This window comes from Juglans regia, chromosome 13 (genome assembly GCF_001411555.2).
Source record: "Juglans regia cultivar Chandler chromosome 13, Walnut 2.0, whole genome shotgun sequence".
Lineage (NCBI taxonomy): Eukaryota > Viridiplantae > Streptophyta > Magnoliopsida > Fagales > Juglandaceae > Juglans > Juglans regia.
In genome coordinates, this window is record NC_049913.1 from 9,347,950 (window position 1) to 9,367,823 (window position 19,874).

The 19,874-nt window shown below is 36.0% G+C and overlaps 2 protein-coding genes across 5 annotated transcripts; both read right to left on the reverse strand.

Annotated features, from left to right (window-relative positions):
- Window positions 1–1,412: 1,412 nt before the first annotated feature.
- Window positions 1,413–15,135, reverse strand: LOC109003148 (mannosyl-oligosaccharide glucosidase GCS1-like). 4 transcript variants are annotated; one of them, XM_018981164.2, is made up of 22 exons: window positions 14,667–15,135; window positions 14,497–14,570; window positions 13,506–13,757; window positions 12,234–12,396; window positions 11,871–11,957; window positions 11,675–11,743; window positions 11,193–11,289; window positions 10,298–10,380; window positions 9,611–9,718; window positions 8,825–8,946; window positions 8,366–8,473; window positions 8,143–8,216; window positions 5,911–6,036; window positions 5,361–5,428; window positions 4,384–4,533; window positions 4,253–4,303; window positions 3,726–3,782; window positions 2,515–2,664; window positions 2,302–2,393; window positions 2,069–2,178; window positions 1,909–1,972; window positions 1,413–1,826 (listed from the first exon to the last, which is right to left on the reverse strand). In XM_018981164.2, exons 1-22 carry the CDS (start codon window positions 14,964–14,966, stop codon window positions 1,682–1,684), a joined length of 2,550 nt encoding a protein of 849 aa, XP_018836709.1. In that variant the 5' UTR covers window positions 14,967–15,135; the 3' UTR covers window positions 1,413–1,681. The 4 variants fall into 4 exon arrangements, with proteins under 4 accessions (XP_018836709.1, XP_018836708.1, XP_018836707.1 ...); XM_018981163.2 differs by having other exon boundaries at window positions 4,253–4,306; XM_018981162.2 differs by having other exon boundaries at window positions 11,871–11,960.
- Window positions 15,136–16,063: 928 nt separating this feature from the next.
- On the reverse strand, window positions 16,064–18,456 carry LOC109003153. Its single transcript, XM_018981169.2, has 3 exons — window positions 18,187–18,456; window positions 16,881–16,958; window positions 16,064–16,775 (listed from the first exon to the last, which is right to left on the reverse strand). Exons 1-3 carry the CDS (start codon window positions 18,398–18,400, stop codon window positions 16,315–16,317), a joined length of 753 nt encoding a protein of 250 aa, XP_018836714.1. The 5' UTR covers window positions 18,401–18,456; the 3' UTR covers window positions 16,064–16,314.
- Window positions 18,457–19,874: the final 1,418 nt, after the last annotated feature.

Below are 19,874 nucleotides of genomic sequence, written 5' to 3' on the forward strand. Positions count from 1 at the left end.
TGCCATGCAGCCAATGCCCAAGCCACCTGCTTGGGCCATGCCGAACCACTTAGCCATGGATCAACCAACATGCAACCACTTAGCCCACCATGGGCCCATGCATGTCACACTATGGTTTAGTCCATGGCTTTATCTTATTGTTTTTATTTTAATTTTAATTAATTATTATTTATTTACTTTCAAAGGACCTATTGGGGGTTTCTAAGTTGTAACTTATAAATAAGACCCTTAGTCATTTCATTCACATCTTTTGGACAAAACTCTTAGTGAGGGAACTATTGTTTGAGAGATCATTTTCGGTGTCTTTGCACTTGGGCTTTTTGGGTGATATTCGTTGATCCTAAGAAAATGATTACACTTTGCAATTCTTTGAATTAGTGTAGTTCATTTATCTTGTTCTTGCAACTTGGTTCAATTCATGAATCCAAGTTGTGTTTATCAATATATGAGGTTTATTCAATTCTTGTGCAACTCGTGAATCAAGTGTTGAATTATCTTATTGTTCTTTTTATTATTCAAGGCATAAGTGTTCTTACTTGTGTTATTGAGTGATCTTCAAATTGTTCTTGGTGTTCATCCACAATTTCGGCTATTCAATCCATTTTACTCATAAAAGTCGACTAACCTAGTGTTAATCTACTTTCCATAAATTGTTGAACTCTTCCAACCCTAGTAGCCGAACATCCTTTTCCATAGTGCTCACATACCATTCAGCCAACACTAACCAAATTGGGAACAACCATAGCCGCCCACTCCACTTCCCAAACTAGGATTCCTATAACTTAGGAATCCCTAGTTGACCCAAACACTTATCCCATTTGGCCAAATCATTCCATTTGAATTCCTAGAATTTAGGAACTTCCATCAATCACTCCCCAAGCTTGTTCGGCCAACCCTAGCCGCCCAAGCCTTGCCCTAGTTCCTAAACCCTAAACACAAACCCTAACCGCCTATCATCATATTTCCAAACCTTAGCCTAATTCCAAGTGGCGCCAACCTCATTCTACCCATTGCCGTGCACCACTTTTCACCCTTGCCTCCATACACTTTACCAACCCTTTTCACCATTCCATTCATCCAATCTAACCTAAACACTTAACCATATCCCATCCAAGTGGTCACCTTGACCACCATTATTCGAGAATCAAGCAAGAGAGGAATGGAGGTTCGGTCATCACAACAACCATATTGGCGTGGAGAACATAGTGTTTAGAGACTTGACCTAGGTCCCTAATAGATATCCACTGCTTACCAAAGTCAAACATAGCCTAACATTCAGCACAACTACGTCGTTTGAATGGGTGGCTGCGCCGAAAGACTGATCTTTTGCTCATTTGACTGAATACCTCACTTCCCATACTCATCAATGACCATCTATCTTCCTAGCCTTTTCAACTGAATGAGCTAAATAATTTGCAAAAAAGAGATTTCAGAAGGCACCCCGAGTCGTACCACATCCTCAGTTTACATCTTACAAAAATGTCAAAATGCTTTAAATCACAAGCTCCTGCAATTTAGGCTCGTGCAAAGCATTACGCTAATGCTTGCATGATGATTCCCATCAGAGGTTACTGCTATTGCATGCATCATGATCTGAACGATTAATCATCTAACTATCCTTTTTGGGATGGGAACGACACAAATAATTCCAAGTGTCCTAAATAATCTATAATAATGTGTTTTACGTTTCGCCATAAGCTTCTGCCATGATTAATACCACGAGTGATGTCCAACCAGTAAAAGGCCGTGTACCTTTGCCCTTGCCTTTCTTCTGATCATACTGTTCCCATAGAAACCCCGTCTGGTGATAATTGAGAACCACATTTCTGCAGCAAGGGATTAATGCAATTCAAATTTAATTGGCAAGTTCAGGTGAGATTAAATGCAGACAACATATATGAACAGTACCTAATCAAATTTCCCCTCAAGTCATTATAGATGGCTCTAGCTCTGTCCCTATATGGTCCATCCTCTGTGGCAATCACCAAAAAAGAATTTTTTGTTAAAGAATTTCTTCTTGTGTTCCTTTTGGTTCTTTTTAGCTCTTTTATGAACCGAGTAGGCATACCGTTAGAGTAATGGTGGAGTGCTGAAAGAATTAGGTAATTAAAGTTCATCCAAATTGGACCTCTCCAATAAGGTGGATCATGCTCTGTGTTGCGTTTCATGTATAATGAGCTGCAGTACACAAAATTTATCACTTTAGTAAGATAAATTCTAGAATCAACATAGTCCCAAGTAAGTCATCATAAAATAAATGCATGCATAAATGATATTGATTTACAAGAGTAGATGACACGCCTTGTTTTGGCAAGAGAACGGAGTCCATAGTCGGTCCATAGGATGCTCTGGTTGGAGATTAGGTCAAGCTGCTTTTCCAGAATCCATGATCCCTGTGTCGACCAATACGTGTGAGATGTCTATATGATACCAAGTGGACACAACTATTCCAAGACAAACACCAAATTAGTGCTCAAACATTCTCATCAAGATTAGATTGTCTTGGTAACTTACAGGTGGAATGAGCTTCCCCATGAATGGGAAAAGACTAACATAACCAACATGAGGAACCAATCTCAACTCAGGCCTTTCTAACACTGCACGCACAAGTTCTCTAGTTGCATAATTGTGTCCAACCTTCTTTTCTTTCCAACTTAAACGAACCTAGTATGGTAAAAGAAAAATCCAAAACAAGCAGGTAAATTTTGTAAGCAAAAAGGTTATGGCAGTTCACCAACTGGATGTCTGATTCAGCCAGGGCAAGAGCCTATTTGACTACAGAATCCTTATACGCCTCTAGTTTCAATGATGATGGTACATATGAACCTTCTATATACTAAAAAGCCCAGAAATTTACAGTCCCCGTACCAACAAATATTATTCACTTAGCCACAGGCAATATAAAATTGAAGGTTGCTAATGAACTTCAACTCAACAAATGATAAGATAAATAAACATTCATGGTTTCAGAATAAAGGTCAATCCTGTGGAAACTTATTTGGAGAAATAGGGTTCCTCCAAGTGTGGCTTTCTTCCCTTGGACAGCGGCACTGAGGAGAAAATCCTTACCTTCGACAAGGAATGATAATTGTCAACTGGTGTTGCATGTGTAGAAAAAGTGAGGAGACGGGGATCGCCTACTTTTACATTGTGAGGTTACTAGTATTTCATGGAGCATGCTCTTCAATCTCTTCTGGATCAAGTGGGTGATGCTTTAATGGGTGGTGGAGCTTTTAACATGTTGCAATGGACTATTAAGCCACCATTGGCATGTTTCATTGTGCAAGATGGTCCCATTGTGCATCCTATGTGGCATATGGAGGGAAAGATACCGGCATAGCTTCGAGGACAGCGAACGATCAGTGGAAAAAGCCCATTATTGTGCTTCTTTTTCTATTTCTAATTTTCAGGATTTTATAGCTCTTTTACCATTTGTTTGTTAAGCAAGTTCATGTATAAAATTTATGTTTACTTGTAATAAAATAAAAGTAAAGAAAAAGGTCATCTCCCGAGCACTTGTTCACCACAAGAATAAAACATGGACATCATAGGCGAAAACATTTCAATAACAACCGTTGGGAAAGAATCGTGTGGAATCCTTGCATCATTGACACAATCATAGAATCGTGGAGAACCCATATACCAAGTGCAGTTATTATTATGAAAATGCAATCAAAGGAAGAATATCACATTTTGAGAGGGAAAAAGACGTACGCGCAGCATACCTTTTCTGTATGATTTCCAAAATCAAAATAAGCTCCGTACGCATAATCAAAGTGCATCTGATCAAACATCAAGCATGTATGAGGTATATAATTAAATGTACTCAGCTAAACATCTAGTCTAGTTAATAATCAACTACATCCTTATGGCTTTTGAGTCATTTCCTAGAGTTTAAATATTGAGCTTTGAATTTGACTTGCATTTCAGTGGGCCTAATCTTTCTCTTTTCAGGGGCAACCCTTTGTATACACCATGTTCTGCTGGGTACAGCCCCTCTTTTTGCGATTTTAGTAGAGTTTTGAAACATCAGTCCCGCATAAATAAATAAACACCAATATAACTTACCCAACCACCCTCATTTCTTTATTCCCAAAAACAGCGAGGGAAGAATTACTTGCGACAAAGATTCCAGAAATACTACATGCTTAGGGTACAAAATAAACCCAACATTTCACGGATTACCAATTGAGCAGCATAAAAAAGCAGAAAAATGAGGAACACTTTCAGACAGCATGATAATAAAACAAACCTGATTCAGAATTTCAAAATCTGAGAGCTGCTTAGCTGTTGTACCATAATCCTGCTTCATTTCATTTCAAATATCAATTATTGATATATGAGTGCTCATAGATTTCTGGATATCTTTTCTAATTATTATACCTTTCTGGGTTTATTATCCTTATCAAAAAGCTCAGCGATGGAATGCATGCAATCTGCTGCAAGATACATCCAGCATCTGAGATCCAAGTGACGTTCATCTTCACTTGGGTGTGAAGCTCGTGGATAATCATCCAGCCCAGATGACAGTGTCTGGAGATGTCAGAAACAATGCCAATTTATCACTTATCTTCAGTCGGTAAAATTTCAATTGGTAAAACTTTTCTCAGTAATCCAACATTACATGGTAATGATATAAATAAGAGTAAGACACCAAAAATAATATCCAGTTTTTGGAATTTATGTATGAAATCGTATTAGTACTAAAGACCACCAAAAAATCAATAGCGTCAAGTTTGCCAGAACTAAATTATGTTCAGATGGTGGGTGGTAATGATGTTTGGCAAAGTTGCACATTGCTCTACACCCAGATGAGTTTTGGCCACCAAATAATTTTATTTAAGGGGCAAAACGAGTCAGAATTTTGGATAAAGCACAGTGGTTTTACTGGGTCTCTCTAATTTTTTTTTTTTTGATAATTAATAAGAGATTTATTACCATAAATAGGCATAGCCCAAGTACACAGGGAGTATACAAGAGATGGGTCTCTCTAATTCCTAGCATCAGAAATGCAGTTAGAAAAAATACGAAAAGGAAAAAATAGGTTGCACTTTGCAGCACGATGTGAAAAACCCCCCTTAACAACCTTACATTTGCCTAAATGTTTCATGATAATAATCTGCCCTGATGCACAACTGGTCCTGTCCTGACCAAATCGTGCTGTTCTGTCACCAAGCAATATATAATAAAGATAGAAAAAAAAGGTCTAAATGATTTAAAAAAAAAAAAAAAAAAAGTGAAAAAAATCTAGCTTGTTTAAAGAAACACAAAGTTTTGTACCTAAATTAAAAATTAGAACAGAAAGAGATGGGAAAAAGAATCTGTATCTTCAAGACTTTTGAAATGTTGTGGAATAGAACCTTCGCATTTAGTTCACGAGTTGTCGTACTGTCTCTCCCATGCCAATAATAGCTACTCCTATCCTTCCCTGGGTTAACAAATATAATTCTTTTGTAAGTAATTAAAATTTCATTAAAGCGCTAAAGGCACAATCCAAGCACACAGGGAATACAAGAGAGACAAATCAATCACATGCACAAGCATGCATACATCATCGTGAGATTCCAGTTGTTTAGAAAATCTATTATGATGGATATTGTCAAGCTCCGACTAGGGAGATTTGCATTAGGTAGATGACCAAAGTAAAAAAAATTACATATCTTGTTTAGGTATTCAATTACTAGCATGCACATAAATATCATGCCCGCAAGTACTCTACACAATCTATATCCTTGAATAAAAATATAGACAATCATTATACATATCATATGATTCCAGACGGCATCAGAGTCGGAGAAAGTAGGTTTGTGTTCTTAGAAAACTTAATGTAAAACCTATAAACATACACATCCCTGCCCAACCCCAAATAAAGAAAAAGATAAAGAAGAAAATAAAGATAATGTTATATACCTAACTGGGTAGTATTGAACCATTGGAACCATGCTTCCAGGCGAACAAAAGCCCGTTCTAGAAATGAAGAGATCTCTTCACTTTCAGTGGCATCGAACCTTTTTTCCTTTAAGCTATGGGTGATTTCTAGAAGAAGGAAAGTTTCACAGCATATTTAGAATTAGCTTCACAGAAGTATATTTTTACTTAGATAATATATGTATATCTTTAATATGAAAAGAAAGAGTGGCAAGTGATAAAAAATCTCCTGTTGTCAAGCATAACTGAAAAACAAACACAAAATACGCACATTCTAAAAGAATTCTTGTTTTAGACAATTAATCATGGATACACATAAATGATATGGGCTTTCAATTCAATTCTTCAGCACATAAAGGCACAGGATGTTCACCTTCTGTTTTTTTTTTTTTTTTTTATAGGTACAGGATGTTCACCTTCTGTATAACCGCAAAGGTTGGTGTTCACCTTGTTTGAAGGGCCATCCTCATTTACCCAATCAAGATTAGGACAGACAAATTTTATGGTGAATTTTGTATTCTTTTAACTAAGATCTGAAGGTTGATAATATCATTCAATTTAAGAATCATGAAGTGATTAAAATCAAAACTCGGTCTGAAGGGGCATCCTCGATTCCTCATTTACTCAATCAGGATTAGGACTCAAAAGTCTTACGGTGAATTTTATTTGTTTTTTCACTAAGATCTGAAGGTTGATAATATCATTCAATTTACAAATCGGGAAGTGATCAAAATCAAAACTAAGTCCAAATGACTGTATTCCAGCTCTGATGCCTAATTGTCATATACATGTTACCAAGCCTGACAAAATCAGTTAACATGAGTTGTAGTCCAATTTTCAATCCCATTCACAGCTCTCAATTCAGTATAGTCCAATTTTATTTTTTAACCAACAGCAAAACCTTGCACTTGTAGTCAATACAGCTAAATGAATCATGAATCTGCTACCCAATGAAAAAATATGAGCTATTGTTGTAGATTTTCACATCAAGATAACTTTTCATTCATTTGATCAAAATTTTATTTTAATAATCCCAACCTGAATTGAGGAGATATTTATTTAGCATTAGTCCATTTTGAAAAACTGAGTCGCATATAAATCTTTAAATACCATTCTGCTTTCTAGCAAGAAACATTGGCTAGAAGCTCCAAAAAATTCTCAAGCATTGAAGCACCAGTTATATAAATAGGGAATCTTTTTTTTTTTGATAAGTAATAATTTTATTCAAAGAAATAGGCATAAGCCCAAGTACACAGGACGTATACAAAGGAAACACCTACAACTTCCAAAAACGAAAAGAAACTAACACTAGAAAACTAAAACAGATCTCCCAATGAGGAATCAAAGTACTCGAGAACTCAAGAAAAAATCCCTAAGATCTCCCAATGAGCGTTCTTTATCTTCGAAGCATCTCCCATTTCTTTCAAGCCATATGCACCATATAAGACAAGGAGGAATCATCTTCCAAACTCTCGCTGCCTTCTTACAGCCCTTCAAACCCTTCCACCCTACCAAAAAATCCACCACTTCTCTAGGCATTACCCAATGTAATCCTGTCCAACTCAAAACCTCATTCCACAGGGAATCTACCTCTCGTAGTATTCATCATTACGATCTGCTTCCCAAAAAGTTCACACAATTTCATCTCTCATTAACGTTTTACATCCATACATGCATCTAGCATTGTGGTATGAAAGAGCAGTAAAGCCTGCGATCAGTTTTAGAGTTCATTTGTTCCTTCAGCATTGACTGACTCTGTATTCATTAGATATAAACAGTCAATTCTGATTATCCACACCTAGGAAGTGGCAAGTGATGAACTGATGCATCATGTGGAAATGTGTTTTGAAGGGATCCATTCCCTCATTATCAAATGTTCTTTCCTTCCTTAATTATCATTGTCCTTCCCTTCACTTGTAAGTTTTGTGCTAATAATCACTTTTGGAAGCGCAGAAAAAGACAGATTGTCAAAGAGAAACAATCCAGTTAACAAAAGCTTGATCTTTTGCTGAGCAATGAGTTAATAATCCTAAATTACCAATCTACCCTTCACAGCTCAGAAGCACCAACACAACAGCATCGACAGAAGCATCACCAACAACTCAATGGCATTATCTTAATTTACAAATGATTCAAAATTTCAACATAATATAATAATGGGAAGCAGGCTTTGGAGCAAAATTTTACAAAAAGTTCATTGAGAGAGAGCCTTACCACGTAACACTAAAAACAGAGTTGGAGGATTTCCATTAGTGGGATGCTGGGGAACAAATTCCTCTGGGACCTTACTGAAAGTACACCACCAAAGACTTTGCATCACTTCACTGGAGAAATCTAAACACTAAATTTATGCCATGTATTTCAAAAAGGTACCCTATGTAACCGTTTTTTAAGTGACAAAAAAATGAAATAGTCAAATAAAGATATTTTATATCACCTTAGAGCTTCAGCACCCAAAATTTGCTCACGTGGAATCCATCCATCAACATTCATTAGATCTAACCAATGCCCAATGATATCCAAGCAAATGTGAACATCCCAACGCCTGGTCAGTTTTTTTTTTTTTTTTTTTATCAGTAACACCTGATCAGAATTTTCTTAGATAACTAAAGAAAATATTAACTGAAAGAGCGCAAAACAGAGGCCAAAACCCATATTGTTCTAGCCACTTCACAGTGTAAGAAGAGATGATCTGTTGTGTCCCTGCTCTTCTTGCACATGTCATACCGATCTATCACTAAGACTTCTATATGGTGTATATGCAAATTACCAACAGTTAAAGCATCAAATTTGAAGAGATCACCTATTTCGAAAAACATGCAGGAACCAGGAAGCCTTCACTTGTGAAAAATGGAACAATAGAATTTTGATTTGAACTATAAAAGAGACCACTAACCAGATCAGCAGCTGATGAAAACCTTCATCCCATAAAAATCCCCTCGGGAAGAAGGGTCGACTTGGAACAGCTGTGTAAAGCTCAGCTGGCCAATATGAAATAAGATTATCATGATCCCCAGGCTGTAAGAGAAAATGGCCCACAGCATGACTTTGTCAGATGTCCAAAACAGCTGATGCTAAGTACTAATAATAGCAGTTTCACAAGTTGTGAGGGAAGGAAAAGAACAATGCAAAATAAATAAAGAATGAAACTGCGCTATCTTCAAGCTTGTCAGAAGATATGCAAAATCACAAACAATGGAAGGAAATGCAAAAGGCCTAACACCTAATACTTGTTTTTATTTTAATTTCTGATATATGCTTCTACTTTGAACATCATTGGTTCCGTATGTGAAGTGAATCCAGTTATAGATCATTATTCAGCAAGTCCCTATCTAGTTGTTACTGGCAACCCTCAAGAAAGACAGGAAACCCCTGATGGCTTCATTTGCTTCTTATCTATTGATTATTCTGTAGATACCCAACTAAAATACTTCTCAAGATCTCAAACTCCATTTTAATCACTATGATCAAGTTAACTAGAAATCAAGCTTGAGAATGCTGAATGGTACGACTCAGTACATGCAGTCACACAAAATTAATTCATATGTAGACTAAGTCATATGACAGATTCATCATTTATCTTTGGGATTATCAATGCTGATCACTTAAATACTTAAGATGGTACCAAAAGTGATCTTGCATCAAAGAGCATATAAAACTTCAACAAATTCACTTTACTTACGTTGGGGTCTCGTGGAAGTGAAATTTTTGACTGGCCATAGAAATATCCTATGCCACCCAACAAGTTTCCAAGAGCAGCCTTACCGACATTCAGAGATTCAGAATCAATCTGAAAATACAAAACCATATTTTTAATTCAAGTTGAAGCACAATAATATTTATTTGCGTAAAAGGAAAATCAAGGAAAAAAGACTAGGAATGAGTGACGACTTTTCTGCCTTCCATTAATTTGCACGAGTATTTCCCATTTTCTTGAATTAAATCACATGTAGAAAGTGTCAAGTCATGGAAATGTGAACTCAAAGATTGATTCGCACTTTTTTTCATGAACGTATTTAACCAGCCCCTATAGTTGTTTCGGTTAATTAATTGTTTCAGAATTTAGAATTTCTGATATGACATCAAATAATGACATCAAAGTACTCAAGATGGTGGACAAACTAATTCAATTACCAGGAGTTTTTTTTTTTTTTTGTAAGTAATTCAATTACCAAGATAATAAGCTAGTCCAGTACATTCCTCATTCCACCATATCATTCAGAACTAATGCACTATCATAATGGGGAAATGACACCGACTTCAAGACATTCAACAACCAGGTATGATGCAACAGTGTGTTACATGCAGTATCAAACCACAAAGATAATGAAGTAAACAGAAATAGTTCCAAAGATCAACAGTTTGATACCATGTCAGCCAGGTTGAAGCTCTTCTCGTATTTAGCGTCAAATTCTCTTTGCTTCTCTCTCAATTGACCAGTCAGTATGGTTCCTAAAATTTGACAGTGAAGTTAAAAGAGAGCTAGAAATGACAAATAACAACTTTTCATTTAGAAGCTAGAGTCAAAAACTTTCCTGAAATTTAGGAAAGTCCGGCCCCTGAGCCTTGCTTAAGATGGAAAGGGAGCTGTGGGAATTGGGGGATGAGGCCCTAGCTTCAAACTTATCAAGCCAAGAATATAAAAAGAAAGAGAAATGATACTTGCATTTGTGGAGTGTGCAAGCGCTGCGGAATCCCTTTTAAAAAAGTGAGTTAATACGGGATCCACATGAAAAAAAACTAATTTTTTAATAGTGGACCACACACTCTTTTTCAAAACGATTGGGCGGCGCTTGTGCACTTCACGACTGTACGTAGCATCACTCAAAAAGAAAAGGCCTACAGATCTGAATATAGAGTAACATATCCTAAATAAATTTGTAGTAATGAATCCTATAAAAAATAAGAGGACTATAATTTACGGAATTTACAGAAACCATGATAGAAAGCAAATTAGCAGTCAGATTCAACAAACGGTGCAAAGAGGTCGAGCATTTTAGTCATATCTGTAAGCTAAAATGATGGTTGAAAGATAAAACCCACGCATCCCCAGCAAGAGCTGTAATTTTATGCAGCTCAAGAGCTTCATTATTCTATGTTTACCCTCTTTTAACCTTGTACATTTTCTGGGGTTTCTCATAGACACGTCCTTTATGCTTTAATGAAGCGCAGCAGACATGCCAAGACTCAAATTTGAGATAAACACAACATTTGAAAATGCATATGATAGTTATATTATCATATTTAATGGATGTGGAGGGCACCAGTGAGACTTCTGACACGTTCTTCAACTCTTGAGCTTTGGGAAACATTTCCGGAGACAAACGCAATATCTATTTTGAAAGGTATCTGAGCAGAAATCTGCATAGAAATGGAAAGCCTCAGGAGAATGTTGTGAGAATTTAGCATCCAAGGATGAAAGTAGTCAGCTAGCTTGGTTATTAACAATTGGTTGCATATCCGATACCACGGATTGAAACCCACTTTCACTAGGCATATCCTTTTAACGGGAGGGGGAGATGGGAGCTGCTACATTTTGTTAAGTAGTCCATAAGTTCAAGTGGCCTCCAATGGACTAGGAAAAGAAGACATAAGAAAAATCTTGAGCAGCTGACAGATAATCCATAGCTTTAACATCCTTAAATATTTATGTAGTTAAATATTTTCAAGGCAGATAACCCGTAGCTTTAACATCCTTAAATATTTTCAAAACTAAGTAGAACTCATTAAATCTATAACCACATACCTGAAAAACTAGAATATTTGGAGAATCGTCTGAAGTGTCAGATAGCTGCAGTCGACCAAACTTTCTTGCCTGATGACATGCACACAGAGGGAAAGACATCAATAATCAGGTTAGCAATTTGAAGCTGCACCGTTGTTCTACAAACTAACACAAATATGGAATGAGAAATTGCAATGTACACGAAAATCTGACATACTTGTGACCCAAGGTTTTGCTGAACTAGATCAGATAAATTGTGAATGTGGTTTGTCTTAAAACCAGCAAAATGGACTTCCAAATTATTCTGCTAAAGAGAAAACACAAAGAAGTGGACCACGGGTCAGAATCCAATCTAAGAAGGCAAAAGATCCTCCAATAATATTTTTTTTATTGCTAATTGGAAAATGTCAAGGACCATGCTGCTCCATGGCACAGTTCCTTAGATAGTATCAGCAGAAAGTACATCCAAAAAGCTTGGTGGCTCAGGTACAAGATTAATCAAAGGCAGCACTTCTATCATCCAAAAATCCAAAAAGGGAGAAATATTTCACTTCACAGGTACACTCCTTTGCCAACATACCATTGATTTTAAATGAAGCTGCCAACCTCCAACATCCATTCGTGAACCTGACACAAGGATAGAATCCTCATGAATGTCAAAGTCTCTACTCAAACTTAGAGCATTGCCATCTTCATCAGCCATATAGAAAAATAGATGCGTAGTGTCCTCATTCCACTTAGATCTGGGGATAAACAACAAAAATTGCAACGAATGTTATGAAGTTTAACTGACTGGCTAATTGGCACACCCTTATTCAGCCAAAATCCATATGCATTGGAATTGTAAAAAGTATGTAGGGGTTATTACCAAAGTTGTCATGGTGGTACAAACTCTTCATCCCTAAAAGAAAAAAAAAACTACATTGTAGCTGCAGCCATTATGTCAATAACATAACATTCATGCCTTCAGGGTCTCTGTAGCTAAGATGGCTCAAGCAGCAATCAAAGTTTCATGCTTCATAACATGAAGAATGAATGAGATACACAACTATTTGGAGCAAGACTTGTCTTCTGCCTAATTATGCACCTCATGTATAGACCAGAAGTACAGAATTCGTATTGCAAAATTAGATCTGCAAAGCACTAGAGTTTTTTTACTCATCTTAAAGCATCTTCATTTAATTTGATGCATTTTAGTTGTTTAAACACTAGATCTAGCTTTTTTAGTTCGGTTTGCTAGAGCACGTGTCTCTACAAAATGGCTCTTTGTTTATATGTGAGATTTTCCAAACCAAGAAAAACCAGAAAAAAATAAGAAAGGAAAAAAGAAAAAAGAAAAAAAAGAGGGTTTTTTTATAGGTAAAATAAGATTTTATTGATCAAGTAAATATGCATAGCCTGAGTATACAGGAAGTATACATGGAGAACACCTAGTTACAAGTTAGGATCTAGAAATGGAATAAATAGGCAAAGCCCAGTCACTTTTCTCCAGGATATTAAGAAACAAAACACGTGCGTGACAAGATAATCAGGAGCTATGCGCTAGAAATAAAAAGCATAAGCAACTTCTCTGGAGAGAGAAACTATATAAATTAACTATATAAATTTCTTTACACAGCTCAAAATGCTGTAGTGCGGTGTTCATGAATAAGAGTCAGACAGAACGACTGAGAGATTACTTGATGCAGTTCTAAAAGATTCATCATTTTTCAAGTCAGTTTCAGATGCTACTTTTACTTTCTTGCAACTCCCCTCTCACCAATTTGAAGGCTATATTACTAAAATACCAGGCTTAACATGGCATATGCATTTCATAAAGCAGATGTCATAATAAACAGGTCAGGTCATTTACTGTTTGCTTTGAACATCTATCCGAACAGCCCAGTCTCCTCCATAGCCACAGCCATCAACCTTCGATTTCAAGAAACTTGTTGTCAACATTAAGTCCTGGTCAACCAGAACTTGGTGTCCAAAATCACGTCCATTATGATGTGTCCAACCATATGTGCTTAGCTCATCAGAATCTTGACAGACATGTCTCATTAAATATCTTCCATCCTTCACAGCAATCCACATCAAACCGGCAATCAGAGATTGTGGAGTCCTGCCAGTTACAGCAGCTTATTACCACCACATCTTTTGTAATACATAAAGTTGGATGAAAGTGGAGAATAAGAACAAATCTAAAAGCCATAACATGTGACAAAAAAATCTCATCCTTTCCTCTTCTTTTTCTAAATAATGGCCAAATGATCTGTCTAACAATATTAATTTTTGAGGGAACTCAATTACCTCTTGGAGCATGACCAAGTGCATTGTTTTAGTAATTAGAGTGGCTTTAATCATTTTCAAACATGAACTCAAAGTACACAACAATCATGCCTGTAGGCGTAACGTCACTAAATTTGATGCTCAAACTCAGTCTATTTATCTAAGCATGCTTAAAAGGCTACAATTTTTTCACATTTTATCTTTAAACCAGATTTATGCATACTTCAATGGAAAATATGAACACCCATTATCAACTACTTGCTTTCTTACACTTAATCTTCACGACTAGAATTATTATGCAGCTATACATTAATAACGTCCGATCCAAAAACACATAAATCAACATTAGAAATAACTGGTCCGTTCTTTCCCCCGAAGATTCTGGATAACCACCATGACCTGGATTATGACCACTGTTCCTTTCATGCCTATTTCCTACACATAGTCCACTTTACAAGAGTATGTTGTAATGCCACAATTCAAAATATATATCACCGTTCCAATAACCAAAAATATATAAAGCTAACAAGAATTCGTGGACGAGTAAAATTTTCGCAATGGCAATGAAATACCTGGCACGAATTCCAAGATAAACATGAGGGCGATATGTTCCCCAATACAAGCTCTCTCGGTGCTCGCCTTGAAACTGCCATTGCCAAATTATCCATATTTGATAAACAGTGATACGAGAGAGAGAGAGAGAGAGAGAGAGAGAGAGAGAGAGAGAGAGGGACTATTTTACCTGAGGAAGGTCCATGACTTTTGGCGCCGGAAACGGTGTAACAACCCTAGGTCTCCGAGCTTCTTCAGCAGGATTTACGAGATGACGAATCAGGAAGAGGATCACTAGAAACGCGAAAGCGCTCATCCCTAGCATGACTTTCAGATTAACATCGAAGATCCTAATGTAGTTGTGATCTCTACTTCTATCTTTACGTGCTTTGAGGTTACGTTTTGCGTTGCGGGGAGAATCGTCTATGTCGTTGGCATCCGCAGCGGGTTTGATTCTACTTCTAGCACTTGTTCGGCCACCTCCAGCCATTTCCAAATTATCTGGGTTCACTCCGAAATCAAATCCATAGATGCATATGCCGATTTACGTAGTTTGAAGGTAGCGATGATAAGCGAATCAAAAGATGAAACTCACTTTGACGCCAAAGAAATTCAAGACCGTTTCTTCGACCAGTTCTAGTGGAACAGTGTAATAAGTGAGCCGGGCAGGAGTGGAGTCGAGTCCTTGAACAGTAGGATCTGGGCTCCCAAGGCAGAAGCCACAGCCAACTGCCAACGGTCTTTTCCATTACTGAGCTGAAGATCCGGTATCGGTCACGTGAGGCTTTAAATCAAGGCCTTTCTTCGAAGCCTAGATTGGGCCGGCCGCAATGTATCGTTCTTATCCGTCCATTTTTTAATAATAATTATTTAATTAAGGAATTATGGTATTATAATCATTTTATAGTGTATTTTATAATTAACTAATGCGATAGTACCATCTCATAAAAAATAATAATATTTTATAAATTTAATTTTTAAATCTTACAAAATTATCTCTCTCACATAAGAAAAATGTCAAAAATGTCGTAAAAATGTATATGTGTATCATTACTATTTAAAAATGTTATATTACAATTTAAATTTTTGCGACATAGTCATTGCAAGGCTGTTTATGACTCGTTTAAGAAAGATGAATTATCAAAGAAAACCGTTGGTGGATGGAAGGAGAACAAATTAAAAGTGATGTGTTTAGTAAATTAATAGAGTCAAATGTGGTAGGGATATCAGAATTTCCTATATCTTCACATCTTATAAAATAGTAGTAGGGATTTTAACAGATTTAGAAAGAAAAAAAAAACTATATTCTCAATACAATTGAGCATGCAAAAGCTTTTCCTATATTCAATATACACGCAACACATTTTCACAATATATTTCACAACAATATTGTAAGATAATGATATTTTTGTAAAGTAATGTTACTTTTATAAAGTGTTTTATAAAATTATCCATCATTTAACACATTATTGTAAAATGTATTGTAGAAAATGTTATGTATAGTCTACATACAGTTTCTAAATAAAGATTGCTCATGCAAGTCTATACAATTATGTTTTAAAAAAAATTTAAATTACAATAATATCATTTTTAAAATGATTTTTTTTCACATTTTACCTTATTCATCAATGAAACTACACACGCAATCTCCCACTCAAGACTGCAAATAAAATTTCTCTAAAACATTTTTCTTTTACAAATGCTGTAATAAGTACTAGCAATTCACTTTAGCACTGCCTATCCGACCTCAAGACAAGTGATATGAAAAAGGGTTCCCACTTCCCAGATTCCAATTTATGTCCTTTTAGGAGAAGCAGATTCTTTTAGAAGCTAGGCTTTTAGCGTTTACAACTATGGGAAACGCTCAGCCTCTTCCTCCCGCCGCCAGAGCTGAGGTTGGGCACGAAATTTGGGAGGCAGCACCGCACGGACTTTGCGAATCTCCCCTTCCTGCTGGGGCTGTAACTTGTGACGTCAGGGCTTGTCTCGCTACTGCATGCAGAGTTTACTACACGATCATAAAGGCTTTTATTTGAAGAATTTGGAGGAATGTGAAGAATGGAACGATTGGCCTTTGACCTTGCTTGCAAATTTTGAGTGACATGATCAACAGCATCGCTCCTGAAACTCTCTTGAAAAAGCTCAATCAGTTGTTTCTTCATGACTGTTGGGGAGGGTGGTTCAAAAATGGAAGTGGGTGGACTGTCCATGTAAATTGACAGAGGTTTATCTACTTGAGGAGTTTCTTGGAAGCAGCAGCTTTGGTGGATAGGAGTGTTGCGGCAAGATGGGGTAGTATCTGGCATAAAAACAAGTAGAAGATTCTTCAGTAACAAACAAAGAAAAAACGATTTAAAAAAAAAAAAAAAAATTCTCCAACAAATTGAAAAATATCGATTCTCACCCCCACTGACACTGAAGAAATCTTCACAGTCAGATTCTAACCGAAGCCATGGATCAAAATATATTTCCTCATCATCACCTGCATGGAATGAGACACGCAATTCAGCTAAAGAGGGCTATATGCATGGGTTCACGAACAAGCCAAGATCAGGAAAATGAGCACACTCTATTTGCGTGGTGCGAAATTAGAAATCGGTTTCAAAACGCATGTGTATTCAAATAGAGTCAATGCTACTCTTCGGTTGCGTTTGGATGTTGAAGTGAATTGAGTTGAGTTGAGTTGAGATGATAAAATATTGTTAGAATATTATTTTTTAATATTATTATTATTTTAAGATTTAAAAAAAATTGAATTGTTTATTATATTTTATATTGAAATTTGAAAAAGTTGTAATGATGAGTTGAGATGAGTTGAGAGATGTTTATCATCCAAACAAAATTTTAAATCTTGTCATCTCCAACCACACATGGTATAATATGGAAAAATTTGGTTGTAAACGGATTTGCGTACCAATACGCACATCAATGTTAAAGGTGGAAATATAGACTTTAATGAAATAGTACGGATTTAAAAATAAACATTTAATAAAATAGTCCACATTAATCCGCGAATCGGCTTCTATGTAGAATAGCTCTTATAATATATCACATTTCAAGTGACTTCTTCTATCAACTACTTAAATTACAACCACTTGAAATTTGTCATATCACACCAAATCATGTGACTAAGAACGGCAAAAATTAACAATGAATAAGAATATTACTCATCCAAATATATCCTCACGTCTTCGCATAGACAAATTAACAAACTCTCCAATTATGATTGTAGGACTGCACAAGTCTCCCAACCTCCGCCATCATGATCTGCTTCATGTTTGAAAGACACCAGGGTCGACCCGGAATCAACAACACTAACTACCAAACAACCGTTCGTCATCTTCTTCTTTGGCGGTTGCCATATTACCGACAAGTTTTTAAAACTTAGAATGCAGTCTCTTGATCAATTTGAAAAAGTAAGAATCTACAAATTTCAAGTCATATGAGATACATCTCAAACAAGCCAAGGATAGTGTCGCTGAAACAAGAACTCAGGACAACAGAAAATACAGGTTGACAATTATGCAGAATATTGGGCAAAAAATAGTAAGAAACAGGCCAAGAACAACTATTCAGATCAATTCCAACAATACAATATAAAGAAAAGGACACAAATCAACACACTGACAATGTTAACGTAAATAAGGATGACAACCAGACCTATTCCGATCCATTGTGTTCAACAGAATTGTCAAGGTTTAGAAACATACTTGATCTACCAGAACTGGCTAAAGGCATCAAAGCATGTTCAGCAATTGAGTTTTGGCCTTTGACTATGTCTTTCTTGAACAGAGATTCAGTTAAGATGCTGATCTCCGGCTTAGAACCAGTACTGGACCAATATTGAAGTTTCAGGGCCGAGTCCGAGGTTGTAGAAACAGGAGCAGAGTTCCCCACGTCCAAATGATTGCTATATTTATCCATTACAGGAATTCGATCAGATTTTGCTTTCTGAAAAATTGAAGACAGAATGAGAGAGCTAAAGAGAACAAGGAAGTTTGTTGGCTTTATGCTTTAAGAAAGAAAATTAAATTCTAGGGTGGGGGGAGTTGATCGGTCTTGAAAGCGAAGTAATGGCACTTGCAGACATGGGTCCCTTCAAATTTCCTCAAGTTTTCCTTTTTTGTTTGTTTTCTTTTAGTTTAGTGACTATTTTAGAGGTGCAAGACAAGGAAGGAGAAAGCTAACTTTGAAGTTGGAACTGAGTTTTCATTGATATTTATTTAAACACATCTTCATAACAACCAACAACCCAATAACTCCAATAATAGCAATGATTCTCATAAATCAGTATTAGAGAAATATTTCCAAGTTTACAGTTATAAAGAAATTTTATAAAAATAAATTTACAAGTTAACATATCTTCGTATAATATATTATATCTATTTTACAATAAAAATAATTTTACAATCTAACGAATCATATCAAGCTACGTTAGTTTATGATTTTATTTTTATAAAATCTCTTTATTGCTAAAATATTCCTCTAAACAAAATAATAAAAGGAAAATTTACAAATTAAAATTGACGTATCATATCAGTATATATATATATATATATATATATATATATATATATATTGTCAATTCCTCCCATGGTGGACCATCTTTTCTCTTGCGTATTCAATAGGCAAATGCGTAAAAATAACTCCAACTATATGTTCTCTCTTTATCCGGTAGTTATGGGATTTGAATATTAGGTGCATCAGAGACCAAAAAGTTAAACCAAACGAGAATCATGGCATCCAGAATGTGTTTAAACATTAACAACTTATTAATATTCAACTATTTAGACATAATGATTAGACCAAGGATTGATTGAACCGCATATGTTGAAATGATAGAGTATTCCAAACCCAAAGATCGAATCCCATTTTTCCCCCTATTAGACTTTAAATTTCACCTGGTTTTGAATTCAAATAACCAGTCTTCACAAGCAGAGCAAATGGCCAAACGTGGATATTTATTTTTTATTTCTATTTCTAGTGTCCTATTGGTTGCTATTTCTAAATTAATCCAGTCGCAAACTGCAGTAAGTATATAATGTTATCAGGTTTAAAGGTTTAATCAAAATTAGCATCAAACAGTTTTAGAACTTTTGGATCAATAGTTAGATCTTTAACAATTGGTATTAGAGCCAGGGACTTCGTCACAATCTTCAAGTCACGGAAGGGGCGACTTATAGATTGGATTAAAATATCTTAGTACTATATATGGATATGGTGTTAAGTCATTGAATGCTAATAGATGAGTGAATGCATCAAAGAGGAAAGGGCTACCACCGGATCAGTATCGATATAATAGTCTGCCATGAAGTCGAATTCGGAAGCGTGATGAAATGTTATGATCCTTAAAGTTAAAAATTTAACTAAATTAATATCCAACAGTTCTAAGACTTTT

What these genes read in the sequence shown, in the direction of transcription:
- LOC109003148 (XM_018981161.2), bottom strand. Translation starts at nt 14,966, where the DNA reads ATGGCTGGAGGTGGCCGAACAAGTGCTAGAAGTAGAATCAAACCCGCT. An exon ending in ACGTGTCAGAAGTCTCACTG is followed by an intron (nt 10,381 to 11,192) that starts GTGCCCTCCACA and finishes GTCAAATTTTAG; the next exon opens with GAACCATACTGACTGGTCAA. An exon ending in CGTTCTCTTGCCAAAACAAG is followed by an intron (nt 2,179 to 2,301) that starts GCGTGTCATCTA and finishes TGTGTACTGCAG; the next exon opens with CTCATTATACATGAAACGCA.
- LOC109003153 (XM_018981169.2), bottom strand. Translation starts at nt 18,400, where the DNA reads ATGGATAAATATAGCAATCATTTGGACGTGGGGAACTCTGCTCCTGTT. An exon ending in AGCCAGTTCTGGTAGATCAA is followed by an intron (nt 16,959 to 18,186) that starts GTATGTTTCTAA and finishes CATTCCATGCAG; the next exon opens with GTGATGATGAGGAAATATAT. An exon ending in TTTCTTCAGTGTCAGTGGGG is followed by an intron (nt 16,776 to 16,880) that starts GTGAGAATCGAT and finishes TTTTTATGCCAG; the next exon opens with ATACTACCCCATCTTGCCGC.